Below are 15,079 nucleotides of genomic sequence, written 5' to 3'. Positions count from 1 at the left end.
TCTGAGGTTGCAGGTTACCGTTGGTATTAGCAATTGGTGTATCGTAGCTTTCCGCACCGGTAACGACTACCTTTTTCCCCATTTGTGGTTTGAATCTGCATCTTTCCGATGATCAATACGTCCACAAAGGAAACAGAAAGAATGAAGGGATTCATACTCTATATTATAGCATTTCTTTTCCAGAACAAATTTGGGAATTAGTGGTTTAGTGAGGTCCATTTCTACACATATTCTTGCAAACTTACCTTTGGTTGCCATTGCAGTTGTCCAATCGATCTTCAAGGGTTTGCCAATGGTTTTGGCAATTGCAAATAGGACTTTATCCTGGTAGTATTCTATTGGAAGTTCCGAAAATCGAACCCAAATTGCGGTTGTGGTTTCAAAAGCTTTCGAAGGCTTGAAGTTTGGTTTCCATTTTCTTACTGTTAGGTAGTGATCCATGATCACCCAGGGACCACCAGTGTACACTTTAGTATAGTATTACTTGGTGAGCCCCAACCAAAGTAGTTTTATTCTGGGAAGGAATACTATTGACAACATCATCATTACCTAGGAGATTCTACACACTTTGAGGCATAAAAAGGTAAGGAGGGAGGTATGATTTTTCAAATCGATTTAGAGAAAGCCTATGATCGTCTATCTTGGGAGTTTATTAGAGACACACTTGTGGAGTTTAATATGAATGATGATTGGATAAACCTTATCATGAGCTGTGTCACTAACAGCAAATCTGCTGTCCTTTAGAATGGAGAGATGCTAGAAGGAATTAAGAATGAGAGAGGCTTGAGACAATGAGACCCACTTTCCCCGTACCTATTTGTTCTTTGCATGGAAAGGCTTTCTAATATGATTAATTCCAAGGTGGATAGTGGCCAGTGGAAAGGGATCAAAGTAGCTCGTAACAGCCCACCCATCTCTCATTTATTCTTTGCTGATGATCTTATTTTATTTGCCAAGGTAGACCTCTCCAACTGTGAAACTATAATGAAAGTGTTGATTGAATTCTGTGCAGTCTCTGGGCAAAAAATTAATCACTCTAAGTCCAAACTTTTTGTTTCCCCCAATTTAGCCTGCAACAAAGCCCTATCCCTAAGTTTCTATAGTGGCATCCCTTTAACTCAAACCCTTGGCAAATATTTGGGCTCTCCTATGATCCATGGTAGAGTCAATAAAAATATGTTTAGGGAAACTTTGGAGAAATTAAAAACTAGGCTGTCAGGTTAGAAGGCTAGAACCCTCTCCCTAGCTGGTAGAACCACACTTATTCAAGCTATCACTTCTGCTATACCTAGTTATAATATGTAGACCATGGAAATTCCTAGAAGAGTTTGTGATGAAATGGATAAACTCAATAGAAATTTCCTATGTCCAACAAGAAAGTTCACCTGGTTAATTAGGAGAATGTTTGTAAAAGTAAGGCTGAAGGAGGGCTAGGACTTAGAAAAGCTAGGGACCAGAATGCTGCTTTATTAACTAAACTTGGGTGGAAAATGCTGAGTGACCAGGACAAATTATGGTGTAAAGTTATGCATTCCAAGTATCTGAGAAGGCATTCCATCTTTAATTGGCCCATCAAGAGGAGTTCTTCATATACTTGGAACAGCATATACAGAATGAGAGATCATTTGAAGAAGGGACTAAAATGGAATGTGGGAAATTATAGCGATCCTGGTTTTCCCTTTATTCTTATTGTATTCTGGACTCGGTTCCGTGAATGATTGTTGTTGTCTGTATCGCGTTTTCGTCCTTTAATTCTTTGTATTTGAGTTTTGGGATGTGTTGGGCAGGTTTGAAACAGGTTGGTTGTGTTTAGAAACAATTAGCTTCTGCCTAGATTTTGGCCTTCATGCTCAAGCGGGGATTCTCACGCTCGAGCGGGCCCTTTTGCATTTTCCCCACCGCTCGAGCGGGCAGTCTGACGCTCGAGCGTGATTCTTCAGTCTTCAGTATTTTTTTCCTGCAGGTCGTCGAACGCTCGAGCGTCCACTTTCACGCTCGAGCGGGGACCTTCGTTTGCAGAACTTCTGGAAGTGTGCATTCCACGCTCGAGTGGCACCTTTCATGCTCGAGCGGGAGTCTATGTCTGACGCTCGAGCAGGGCGTTCCACGCTCGAGCGGACTGTAATGTATATCAGTCCGAGATGAAGCTTTTGAAATCACTTTTTTTACTCTCTCTCTCTCTCTAACTTTCTAAAACCCTAATTTGAGAGCTTCTCTCTCTAAAATACATCTTTTCTCTACAAATACATCTAGTTCTAGTGGTCTTCTACCCTAGTTCCTTTGTATAAAGTGTGGAGCTTGGCGTGATCTTCGTTTTGATCCGAAAAAGTTGGTGTATGGAGCATCTTGGGTTTTCACCTTCATCTCCTTTGAGTCTCTTCACTTGACGTAGGAATAACCTACTCCTTTCTATGAGTCTTGACATAGATGTTATGTATTTTTGTATAGATGGTGTTGTTTGGGGTTTTTGAGAGAAACTAGGGCTTGAAATTGAAATTATAAAAGAGGGGTTTTCTATTTTTGGGGCTCCAACTGTATGAGTGGTCCTTAAAATGAGGTTATTGTGTATGATTGATGGAATTTGGCCTTGGGTGCAATATTTGAGAAATGGGAAAAAAAAAACCCTAATTTAATGTAATTGATTAATTTATATAATTAATCCGGGAAATATGGAAATATGAAATTGGGAAATTATGAGATTGAATGGTGGAGTTGGGTTGATTAATTACGCACCTTTGAAATTATAGATAATTCATCTGTTTGATAATTTATTTTCTGTTTAGAAATAATTGTTTTGGGCTATCGGTGGAGGATAGACTTGATTGTTGTAGACACTGTATGTTGATTATGGAAAACTGAAACTAATCAAATGGTTAAGTCATTGAATATGACGGTTGAAATAACACATTGAATATGTGCTTTGCTTAATCATTGTATATGATAAGTGTTTAAATACATTGCATATGTATCTTGTTTGGGAGGAGATAGGGGATGTACTCCATGATTTGAGAGGAGACAGGGGATGTACTCTCAAACCTGTTTAGGCGGAGATAGGGGATGGACTCCGTTGATAACTAAGTTGGCCGGAGTGTCGAGGGTGAAAGTCCCGAAATCTTAATTACGTTTGTATAACGTAGGTGATTGAAGTGTTGAAGTATTAATGTTATGAGTTGTAGTCTCATTTGAATTGATTATGATTAAAATATTGATAGTATAAGTTGTAGTCTCATCTTGAACTGTTTGGATAAACAATGGACCATATCTATGAATTGAATTGGATAACGAAACGAAAATGTGGTTGTGAATATAAATTGGTTATGGAGGAGATGTACGGTGGTTTATATGAGTTGAACATTTATCAAATGCTAATGTTTTAGTTATTACTCATAGTTGGTTTAGTGTATTTCTCCTGGGCTTTGGCTCACCCTATATGGTACATCATTTTTAGGTACAGGTGATATGCCACCTCGAAGGACGTAGCTTGGGAGGCTTAGAGGCTGAAAGATCTTTTTGTTGTTATCTTTTTATATTACATGTAAATCAAGCCAAGGGCTTATTTTGTATAAGAGTTAGAACTCTTCTTTTGTTGTAACCAAGTGTTGACTTGGAAAGTTGTAAGCCTGTAAGGCATTTACTTTTGTTGTCAACATGTGATACTTTTGTATGAAATACTCTGATAAATAGAAACATGTTTTATTCTCTTACGTCTATGGATGCCACGAATGTTGGGTTTATATGTATTATTTTGAGGGCGTTACAACTTAGTATCAGAGCGTACCGGGTTTGAATTCTTTTGGTACGTGGGAAGTGGTTAGTACCACAATGGGTTTGTCTCGCTTGTTTGAGACTTATGTATGATGTTATGTGCTTATGTGATAACATGTTTACGTGACTAAGTGGGTATGGAATTTAGTTTCTAGGATGTTGATTGGATCCTTGGGTTTCTGGGAGTCCTGTTGGAAAAGCATTTGATCGATGTTATTTCTAACTGGAACTCTAGCAACGCCACGGGACGGTCATTATCCGGAAATGAAATTCGTAAGTACTTATGTGATTATGTGCTTACGTGGAGTGAATTACAGTTGTTCATTGTGTCAGGACGTGAGTGAAATAGCTTTGGCACATTTGTGAATGTGCTAATGTCTTCATTACCTTTATTAGGATGCCAGGACGAGGACGTGGTGGTAGGTCGCCTAGGAGGTAGGAGATGCCTATACCAGATGAAATTCCGGTGCAGCAGAAGGGTGTTGGTCAGGCCAACGTGGCCAAGCCAGTAGGTCAGCAGGCCATGGGCGTCTTAGCCCGCGAGATGGCAGGAGCGTTGAGGGAATCCATGGACATTCTCAGAGTTGAAAATCAAGTCCAGGCCCATGTTGCTGAGGCAGAGCCTTCTTTCTTGAAGAGGGAGTTATTCCGGTCGAATCTGGACAAGTTTTTAGGTGATCCGAAAGAACCACTAAAGGCTGATGAGTGGCTTTAACAGATGATGAAGACGTTTGAGATGCTAGGCATCGAAGACGGAGCCTTGAGGGTGACTTTGGCGTCCTTCCAGTTGAAGGGAGATGCGGGTCAGTGGTGGAAGTTTGTTCAAGGGCGTACTGGAGGAACTTGGGAGGCTTTTGTTGATGCCTTTCAGGAGAAGTTTTTGCCTCTCACTGTTAGGGAGAAGTTGAGAGATCAGTTCTGTCAGCTCAAGCAGTTGAATACACCTATGGCCGAGTTTGAGGTCGCATTTACCAGCTTGTCGAGGTTTGCACCTGAGTTAGTGGCATCTGAGGAACGTCGTTGTCTTGAGTTTGAGAAGAAATTGAGGACCGAACTCCAATTTTGAGTGGTCGGGTCCATGACTAGGGAGTATGGGCACCTGGTACAAGCTGCAGCCCATCTTGAGACTATCATGCAAGTAGAGGAGGATAGGATGAGGGGCTCCAAGCGGAGTCAGGATGGCCAGGGAGATGGTAGGAGGCAGAGGGGTTCTAACCCTCAGCAATCCCAGGGTGCATTTGTGAGATCTACATCTCCAGTGCCGAGTTTAGGCTCTGGGAGAGGCAGTCATGGAGACTTTACTTGTAACAAATGTGGTCAGCTGGGCCACAAGTCTCCAGCTTGCCCACAGAGGGGAGGAGGACAGAGAGCAGCTTCATCTTCGGCTCGTCCTCAGAGCCAGAGTCAGGGCAAAGGCCAGCCGCTCTCTTGTTACCAGTGTGGTTAGGCGGGGCACCTGAAGAGGTTTTGTCCACAGTTGAGTGGCACATCTGGTGCATCTAGTTCGAGGCAAACTTAGGGCCATCAGCTAGCTCAGTCAGTTCAGGCCTTGAGGGCCAATCAGGGAGCCTCTTCGGCTCAGTCTGTACAGTAATCCTTCGTTCTAAGAGGTGAGCAGGTAGATTAGAGGCCTACAGGGCACGTGTATGCTGTTACAGCGCTAGATCTTATACCGGCTCCATCTGTTGTGAGAGGTACCTTTCTGTTTTGCAACTCGGTTGCTAATGTGTTGATTGATATGGGTGCATCCCATTCTTTTATATCTGCTGCATTTGCATCTGTTTTGGGGTTGGAGTTAGCACAGTTAGCTTCTCCTATTTGTGTAGTATCACCTGTTGGGGGTGAGTTGATTTTGAAACAAGGGTGTAGAGGTTGTGATATAGAGGTCGCCGACCGCCGGCTTCCATTTTCTTTTGTAGTAATGGCTATGTCGGGTTTTGATGTGATTTCAGGTATGGACTGGTTATCGTCATACCTGGCTGTTATTGATTGCTACCGTCAGAGGGTTACTGTATGTACCTTGAGCGGGGATTGTTTTCATTTCTTGGGAGATCGGGCTGGTAGAGTCTTGCCACCGGTGTATGATCCACGAGGGCGGAGTGAGCTTAGTTGTCTTCTCGCTAGCTGTATGAGTAGTGAGTGTGATGAGACCCGGGCTGAGTTGCCGAGGGTGGTTTGTGAGTACTCGGACGTCTTTCTCGAGGATCTTGTTAGTTTGCCACCCCATCAAGAGATCGAATTCTCTATTGACTTAGTGCCTAGCATGACACCAATTTCCATGGCACCATATTGTTTTGCTCCAGCTGAGTTGAGCGAGCTGAAGGTTCAGCTCTAGGAGTTACTAGATATGGGCTTTATTCGCCCTAGTACTTCGCCGTGGGGAGCACTGGCCCTCTTTGCTAAAAAGAAAGATGGGGCTTTGAGACTTTGTATTGATTACCGGAAGTTGAATCGGGCTACGATTAAGAACAAATACCCTATGCCTCGTATAGATGATCTGTTTGATCAGTTGAAAGGGTCCCGTTGTTTCTCTAAGATAGACTTGAGATCAGGTTACCACCAGTTGAGGGTCAGGGAGGAGAATATCCCGAAGATGGCATTCCGTACGCGGTATGGCCATTATGAGTTTCTGGTGATGCCTTTTGGGCTCACCAATGCACCGGCTGTGTTTATGGACTTGATGAACCGGATCTTCTGGGAATTCTTAGATCGCTTTGTGGTCGTTTTTGTGGACGACATTCTGATTTATTCACCTTCTAAGGTGGAACATAAGGAACACTTGCGAGTGGTGCTGGAGTTACTTAGAGCCCATAAGCTGTATGCTGAATTTGGGAAGTGTGATTTTTGGCTAAGTGATGTTAAATTCTTAGTCCACGTGTTATCCGGGGAAGGGGTGATCGTAGATTCATCCAAGATAGAGGCAATGCAAGATTGTGTCACGACCCAAACCCGCCCCTATGGGTTTAGCACCGTAGCCGGCCAGTAATCAGAGATTACCGAAGGCCTGCTTAACAGTCAAATAGAAATACAGAGTACAGGGGCTGGCGGAAGCCAAAACAGTAATTAAAAGATGTCCAATGAGCTGTGACAGTCTGTATGCAAAAAAAGACTTTTCAATACACATGTACAATCAGTACCAAAACAGTATGTACAATATATACAATCATTCAGGACAGGGACTTAATCCCTATTAGAATAGTACAGTACAACATCATTCAGTCTATATAGAACATAAACAAAGAGGGGGAAAACTAAAACACCCCAAAAGCCCTAGCTTGAAGGACTTGGAACCTCTCAGTGACGCACGTTGGTTGGCTTGACAAAACTGGAGTTTACCCTGACGCTTCTAGTAACGGTCCGGTGCCTGTACACCTACATATATATATGAGCAGTGAGCTAAAGCCTAGTGAATAACATATGCGTAAAGACGTTAAGAATGAATGTCCTTTCAGTATTGAAAACAATCATTTAAATAGTATATCAATCATTCAGTTTGTGGCTCATAAATCATGCCACACAGTAATTCAGAAACTATAATAGTCATATGTGGTACACCCATTAGCAAAACAGTACAGTAGGTCTTAACAGACCGAGCAGTCAATAATGGCCATCAGTAATGGTTCCGAACGTAGGAACAGACAGAGATCTCTATAGCAGTAGCAGTAACAGTTCAGTAATAGTATATTGCTATGGATGCCACGAATACAGTTCACAAATAGGACAAACATTCATTCAGTAAACAGTGTCATTTCATAAAGCAGTACAGTCATTTGTTCAGAAAATAATCTCAATTGAACATATCTTTACAACATTGTTACTCACAGAGTTCTGGGCTACAGATAAGCTAGTACGCGTCCTCGGATGCCAACCCTACACTGTCGCAGAGTGAACACACACTAAGCTACACAGTTGGGAAAATAATAACTTAATCCCTAATTTGCCTTGCTGTGGTTCTACATCAATATCCTCATTAAGATGCCTTAAACTAGGCCTAAGAATGCCTAGAATGGAATGAGGATGCAAAGATGCACTTTAAAATATTTTCAGAATTTTCAGAAAACAGAGGTCCTGCTCGAGCGTGGGTTTCCCCGCTCGAGCGTACATGCAAGAAAAAGGCTCCACTCGAGCGTACTACAAAAGTACTGGATATGTGAAAATCACGCTCGATGGGCACTCGACACCTACTCGATCGTGTGACACAAGTCCTCGCTCGAGCGTGCAAAACCCCGCTCGAGCAGACTGTAAACACAACAAAAGTGCTGGATACACGAATTTCCCGCTCGAGCGCCAATTACCCCGCTCGAGCGGGAGTCCAAAATCTGGAATTTCCATATTTGAACCTCAAGCTCAAAATCAAGTTTCAAAATACCAAATCCGATCCTTTTGGGCTAATTTTCTGGAAAACACTTGTAAATTCATAGTTTAACATGATTCAAAGCTCAATTTGTAAAATCAAGGCCCAAAGGTAGTTCAATTGAACACAAATTCAAACAAATTCCATGAACATGATGTAAAACATAACATGTATGAATTAAATCAACTTCAAGCTTTCAAAACATGAACAAATGAGCCAATTCTTCCTATAGCAAGATGAATTCATAGACTATAACAATAATATGGACATGCATGCAAGAATTTCTTTGAAAACAACCTCAAACTTCAAGAGATGCACATGCATGCATGAGATAAGCTTCAATTCAACATTTTTAGACCAAAACTTGACTTAGATCACTAAACCCCCAAGAACCATGCAAGACAATACATAAATACATCAATGAGAGGTTGAAATCCTTACCTAGGTTCCTCAATTACAAGTCTAGAGGCTCAATTTGCTAATTCTCTCTTCAATTCTACCAAGTTTCCAAGCAATTTGGTTGAAATCAAGTTCTTCTCCTTGCTCTCTCTCTCTCTAGTCGGCTAAGTCTAAGAAAAATGGGCTGATGAAGTGTTGTAATGCTAGCATTAGAGATCAACTAAGAGGCTCATGAAAGTCCACTAAGTGGAAAAATGGCAATTACGTCCAACTCTTGTAATTTATATTAAATCAAATCACATTTCAATTAAATATGCCATAAAATCACATAAATCTTAATTAGCACAAAACATCAATCAATTTCAGATTCGACCGCCGATAAGGCCTTCAATTTGCAGTTTAAAGCATAAAACCTGAACAGATAATTTAACAATCAACAGATAGGATTGCATTCAAACTAGCACAATCAATCAATCAATTTAGTAATTCAGTCAATCAGTCAGTTAACATGCTTAATCATAGATTAGCACTAATCAGTAGTGTTATTAGTAAACAGTGCTGAGGGTTGTTACAGATTGGGCACAGCATAAGAGTGTTTTTGAGATCCGCAGTTTTCTGGGATTGGCCGTTTATTACCGTCAGTTTGTGAAGGATTTCTCCAGGCTAGCTTTGCCGTTGACTAGATTGACGCGAAAATGGGTCAAATTTGTATGGAGTGAGGCTTGTGAGAAGTCGTTCCAAGAGCTTAAAGTTAGACTTACCACCGCTCCAGTTTTGATTATTCCGGAGAGGGGTTTGGGTTTTGCAGTGTATTGTGATGCTTCACGAGAGGGTTTGGGTTGTGTGTTGATGCAAGAGGGGAACGTAGCAGCCTATGGCTCGCAGCAGTTGAAAACACACGAGAGGAATTACCTTACACATGACCTAGAGTTAGCAGCTGTAATTTTTGTCGTGAAGGTTTTGAGGCACTACCTTTAGGGTGAGAGATTCGAGGTGTTCTCGGATCATAAGAGTCTGAAATATCTGTTTACACAGAAAGACTTGAATTTGAGGCAGAGGTGGTGGATGGAGTTCATTGAGGATTATGACTTCGAGTTGCACTATCATTCGGGAAAGGCCAATGTTGTGGCCAATGCCCTTAGTAAGAAATCCATCAGTGATGTAGCTTGTATAGCCATCCGGGAGTGGGAGATGTTGAGTGCACTTGGCAAGTTTGATTTGCTTCTGGGCGAGTCTGTTGAGTCTGTGGCCTTGTTTACTGTAGTTATGCAACCTACGCTTGTGAATCGAGTGTTAGAAGCACAGACGGGTGACCTTGAGGTAGAATCCCTCCGGGAAAAGATCTCCAGTGGGAAGGTGGAGAAGGGTTTGACTGTGTATCCCGACCTGAGTGTAAGGTACCGAGATCGTCTGTTTGTGCCAGAGTCTTGCCGAGAGGAAGTGCTCTGAGAGTTTCACCATTCACGCCTTGCGGTGTATCCAGGAGGCACTAAGATGTATCGTGATTTGGGTCGCCAGTTTTGGTGGCGGGGTATGAAGAAAATGTGGCTTTTTTTGTGTCTAAGTGCTTTACTTGTCAGCAAGTGAAGGTCAAGCATCAAAGGCCAACGGGTTTGTTACAACCCTTGCCTATTGTCGAGTGGAAATGGGAGCATGTCACGATGGATTTTGTCATAGGTCTTCCGAAGACTCAACGAGGTAGTGATGCCATTTGGGTGGTAGTAGACCGATTGACTAAGTCGGCGTACTTTATTCCTATGCGCGTGAGAGATTCGGTAGACCATCTTGTCGACTTGTATATTCGGGACATAGTGAGGTTGCACGGAGTTCCAGTGTCGATCGTCTTAGATAGAGATCCGCGCTTTACTGCTAGGTTGTGGCAGAGTTTGCAGAGTGCCTTGGGCACTAAGTTGACCTTTAGCACGGCTTACCATCCTCAGACTGACGGGCAGTTCGAGCGTACTATTCAGATCCTTGAGGATATGCTTCGAGGCTGTGTCCTTGACTTTAGTGGTTCGTGAGAAAGGCACTTGCCCTTAGTGGAGTTTGCCTATAACAATAGTTTCCAATCGAGCATTGGCATGGCACTGTTTGAGGCCTTGTATGGCCGACCGTGTAGGTCTCTAGTGTGTTGGGTTGAGGTGGGTGATGCACCTTTGTTGGGCCCGGAGTTGGTGCGAGAAACGACGGAGAAAGTTGAACTTATTCGTAAGAGGCTTGTTACAGCCCAGAGTCGCCAAAAGAGTTATGTCGACCGTAGGAGAAGGCCTTTGTCATTTGAGGTGGGTGATCACGTCTTTCTGAAAATATCACCTAGGCGGGGTTTGATGAGGTTTGGGAAGAGTGGGAAGTTGTCCCCTCGATTTATTGGCCCTTTTGAGATCCTTGAGCGGATTGGAGAGGTTGCCTACCGTTTAGCATTACCGCCGCAATTGTCCGAGGTGCATGACGTGTTTCATGTTAGTATGCTTTGGAAGTACGAGCCGGATCCGTCGCACGTGTTGGATTGGACCGACTTAGAGGTAGATAAGGATGCCTCGTATGAGGAAAGACCGGTGCGGGTCTTGGATAGGCAGGACCAAGTCTTGCGAGGAAAAACGATTCCCTTGGTAAAAGTTTTGTGGAAACATCATGAAGTGGAGGAAGCCACTTGGGAACTTGAATTGGAGGTCCAGGAGAAATATCCAGACTTGTTTGTTAATGTTTAATCATGTATTGAGAATTTTGTTTTGTTAATGAATTCTGGAAACATTGTATATGTTTTAGATTGTGGAAATGTTATAACCATTGAATATGGTTCGGAAATGGAAGTTTACTTTAACATTGTATATGTTAATTGTGTTTTAGAAATGCAAATATATCGTTAACATTGAATATGTTATTGAATTGCGGAATATTTGTGTTGAAATTTGTGGACTTCAAAGGAATGCATATTGGAGTTGTATTTGTAAGTTGTCCTCTTGAAAAGAGGTGGAATGACCGGTAATGGGTCAGGTTGTTGAATGTTGAATTATAATCTTGTTGAGAATTGAGAAAAACACAATTTTGAAACTTATTTATCTAATTTCGGGGACGAAATTCTTTAAGGGGGAGAGGTTATAACGATCCCGGTTTTCTCTTTATTGCTTATTGTATTCCGGACTCGGTTCCATGAATGACTGTTGTTCTCTGTATCGCGTTTCCGTCCTTTAATTCTTTGTATTTGAGTTTTGGGATATGTTGGGCAGGTTTGAAACAGGTTGGTTGTGTTTAGAAACAATTAGCTTCTGCCCAGATTTTGGCCTTCATGCTCGAGCGGGCCTTTTTGCATTTGCCCCTCTGCTCGAGCGGGCAGTCTAACGCTTGAGCATGATTCTTCAGTCTTCAGTATTTTTTTCCTGTAGGTCGTCGGATGCTCGAGCGTCCACTTTCATGCTCGAGCAAGGACCTTCGTCTGCAGAACTTCTGGAAGTGTGCATTCCATGCTCGAGTAGCGCTTTTCACGCTCGAACGGGAGTCTGTGTCTGACGCTTGAGCGGATTGTAATGTATATCAGTTCGAGATGAATCTTTTGAAATCACTTTTTCGACTCTCTCTCTCTCTCTAACTTTCCAAAACCCTAATTTGAGAGCTTCTCTCTCTAAAATACATCTTCTCTCTACAAATACATCTAGTTCTAGTGGTCTTCTACCCTAGTTCCTTTGTATAAAGCGTGGAACTTGGCGTGATCTTCGTTTTGATCCGAAAAAGTTGGTGTTTGGAGCATCTTGGGTTTTCACCTTCATCTCCTTTGAGTCTCTTCACTTGAGGTACGAATAACCTAATCCTTTCTATGAGTTTTGACATAGATGTTATGTATTTTTGTATAGATGGTGTTGTTTGGGGTTTTTGAGAGAAACTAGGGTTTGAAATTGAAATTATAAAAGAGGGGTTTTCTATTTTTTGGGGCTCCAAGTGTATGAGTGGTCCTTAAAATGAGGTTATTGTGTATGATTGATGGAATTTGGCCTTGGGTGCAATATTTGAGAAAAGGGGGAAAAATCCCAAATTTAATGTAATTGATTAATTTGTATAATTAATCCGGGAAATATGGAAATATGAAATTGTGTTGAAAATCATGAAATTGGGAAATTATGAGATTGAATGGTGGAGTTGGGTTGATTAATTACGCACCTTTGAAATTATAGATAATTCATCTGTTTGATAATTTATAATCTGTTTAGAAATAATTGTTTTGGGCTATCGGTGGAGGATAGACTTGATTGTTGTAGACACTGTATGTTGATTATGTAAAACTGAAACTAATCAAATGGTTAAGTCATTGAATATGACGGTTGAAATAACACATTGAATATGTGCTTTGCTTAATCATTGTATATGATAAGTGTTTAAATACATTGCATATGTATCTTGTTTGGGAGGAGATAAGGGATGTACTCCATGGTTTGAGAGAAGATAGGGGATGTACTCTCAAACTTGTTTAGGCAGAGATAGGGGATGAACTTCGTTGATAACTAAGTTGGCCGGGGTGTCCAGGGTGAAAGTTCCGAAATATTAATTACGTTTGTATAACGTAGGTGATTGAAGTGTTGAAGTATTAATGTTATGAGTTGTAGTCTCATTTGAATTGATTATGATTGAAATGTTGATAGTATGAGTTGTAGTCTCATCTTGAACTGTTCGAATAAACAATGGACCATATCTATGAATTGAATTGGATAACGAAACGGAATGTGGTTGTGAATATAAATTGGTTATGGAGGAGATGTACGGTGGTTTATATGAGTTGAACATTTATCAAATGCTAATATTTTAGTTATTACTCCTATTTGGTTTAGCGTATTTCTACTGGGCTTTGGCTCACCCTATATAGGGCATCATTTTCAGGTACAGGTGATATGCCACCTCGAAGGACGTAGCTTGGGAGGCTTAGAGGCTGAAAGATCTTTTTGTTGTTATCTTTTTATATTACATGTAAATCAAGCCAAGGGCTTATTTTGTATAAGAGTTAAAACTTTTCTTTTGTGTAACCAAGTGTTGACTTGGAAAGTTGTAAGCCTGTAGGGCAAGTACTTTTGTTGTCAACATGAGATACTTTTGTATGAAATACTCTGATAAATAAAAACATGTTTTATTCTCTTATCTCTATGGATGCCATGAATGTTGGGTTTATATTTATTATTTTGAGGGCGTTACAGAAATGGTGAGAACATATCACTGTGGTGTGGCTGGTGGTGTGGGAAACAAGCATTTTCTTTTTCTTACACCTCTCAGCAAGATAATGCTTTTCAAAAAGTTAGCTCAATACTCAATGAAGAGGGCCATTGGGACATAGATACTTTGAAATCTATTTTAAACTCCCAAGATATCCAGGAAATCCTCAAAATCCACAGGCCCAGATTTGTTACCTACACTGATACTCCTGTTTGGGTTGGATTCACCTATGGAAACTTCACTACAGCTTCAGCTTATCAGTTTATTACAGGGCAGGAAGGAGATGGTAGAGATTGGAAATGGCTTTGGAAATTAAAGATCCCCCAAAAATTGAAATGCTTCCTATGGCTTATTCTCAAAGAGAAGATGCTAACCAATCACATGAGACTTGTGAGAAATATGACCACATCTGACTCGTGTCCTAGATGTGGTTTGTCTAGTGAGGATATGAACCATCTCCTCAGAAACTACACCATTTCACAAAACATTTGGACTGAAATCAAAAATAGGAACTGGTGGGAGGAAGATTGTGATAGGCCTATACTTGAATGGATTACTTCCAATTTGAAAGATAAAAGTGAGTATTTTGGCAAAAAATGGCCACTTGTTTTCACCATAACTCTTTGGCAAATTTGGAAAGATCGCAACAAACTTGTGTTTGAAAATATTAATCCTTCTATTCAGATTAGTCTCAAGAACATAAGGAATTAAGTTCATGAGATTGATGAGGCCTATCACTCTGTCCTCCACCCCAGGCCATATCAGCACAGACTAATTCATTGGCTTTGTCCATCTGCAGGGAAACTTAAATTAAATGTTGATGGTTGTTCTAAAGGTGACCCAGGCCAAACTGGATATAGAGGGCTGCTGCGTGATGAAACGAGGTGAGGATTTTATGGAAAGTTGGGACATTGTTCCAGTCTCGAAGCCGAACTGTGGGCTATCTACAGAGGACTCACAATCTTATTCTAGAAAGGCACCAAGGAAGTGGATATTGAATTTGATTCAGAACTGGCTATCAACCAAATACAGATTGAACCATGCCTTAACTCACCATATAAAGCTCTCATAGAGGATGCAAAGTTTCTGTTGAAAAGGTGCAACTGCTCCTTGCGCCATACCCCAATGGAAGGAAATAAATGCACTGATATTCTTGCAAACATTGGAGTTGCTCAAGATGAACATGTACTGGTGCTTAAAGAACCTCCTGACGAAGTGAAGACTCTGATCATTAGTGACATGATTGGAGTCAGTGTGCTGAGGGATTAGTTCTTCATCTCTTTGTTTTTCTTTATTTTGTTGTTTCTCTAAACTTCTGTTTGTTTGAATTTCCTTTGAATCAAAAAAAAAAAAAATTCACATATTTTA

The 15,079-nt window shown here is 41.2% G+C and overlaps 1 protein-coding gene across 1 annotated transcript; it reads left to right on the top strand.

The window, feature by feature from the left end:
• Positions 1–846: 846 nt before the first annotated feature.
• Positions 847–14,980, top strand: LOC114299952 (uncharacterized). The gene is made up of 4 exons (XM_082876452.1): positions 847–1,011; positions 13,871–14,288; positions 14,511–14,595; positions 14,809–14,980. Exons 1-4 carry the CDS (start codon positions 847–849, stop codon positions 14,978–14,980), a joined length of 840 nt encoding a protein of 279 aa, XP_082732578.1.
• Positions 14,981–15,079: the final 99 nt, after the last annotated feature.

This window comes from Camellia sinensis, chromosome 6 (assembly GCF_055761805.1).
Source record: "Camellia sinensis isolate YWXY chromosome 6, ASM5576180v1, whole genome shotgun sequence".
In the NCBI taxonomy this organism is placed as follows: domain Eukaryota; kingdom Viridiplantae; phylum Streptophyta; class Magnoliopsida; order Ericales; family Theaceae; genus Camellia; species Camellia sinensis.
The sequence above is the reverse complement of the archived record's forward strand: the minus strand, read 5'-3'. Positions and strand labels throughout refer to the sequence as shown.

What these genes read in the sequence shown, in the direction of transcription:
- LOC114299952 (XM_082876452.1), top strand. Translation starts at nt 847, where the DNA reads ATGATTAATTCCAAGGTGGATAGTGGCCAGTGGAAAGGGATCAAAGTA. An exon ending in TTCCAATTTGAAAGATAAAA is followed by an intron (nt 14,289 to 14,510) that starts GTGAGTATTTTG and finishes GTCCATCTGCAG; the next exon opens with GGAAACTTAAATTAAATGTT. An exon ending in CTGCTGCGTGATGAAACGAG is followed by an intron (nt 14,596 to 14,808) that starts GTGAGGATTTTA and finishes TCTGTTGAAAAG; the next exon opens with GTGCAACTGCTCCTTGCGCC.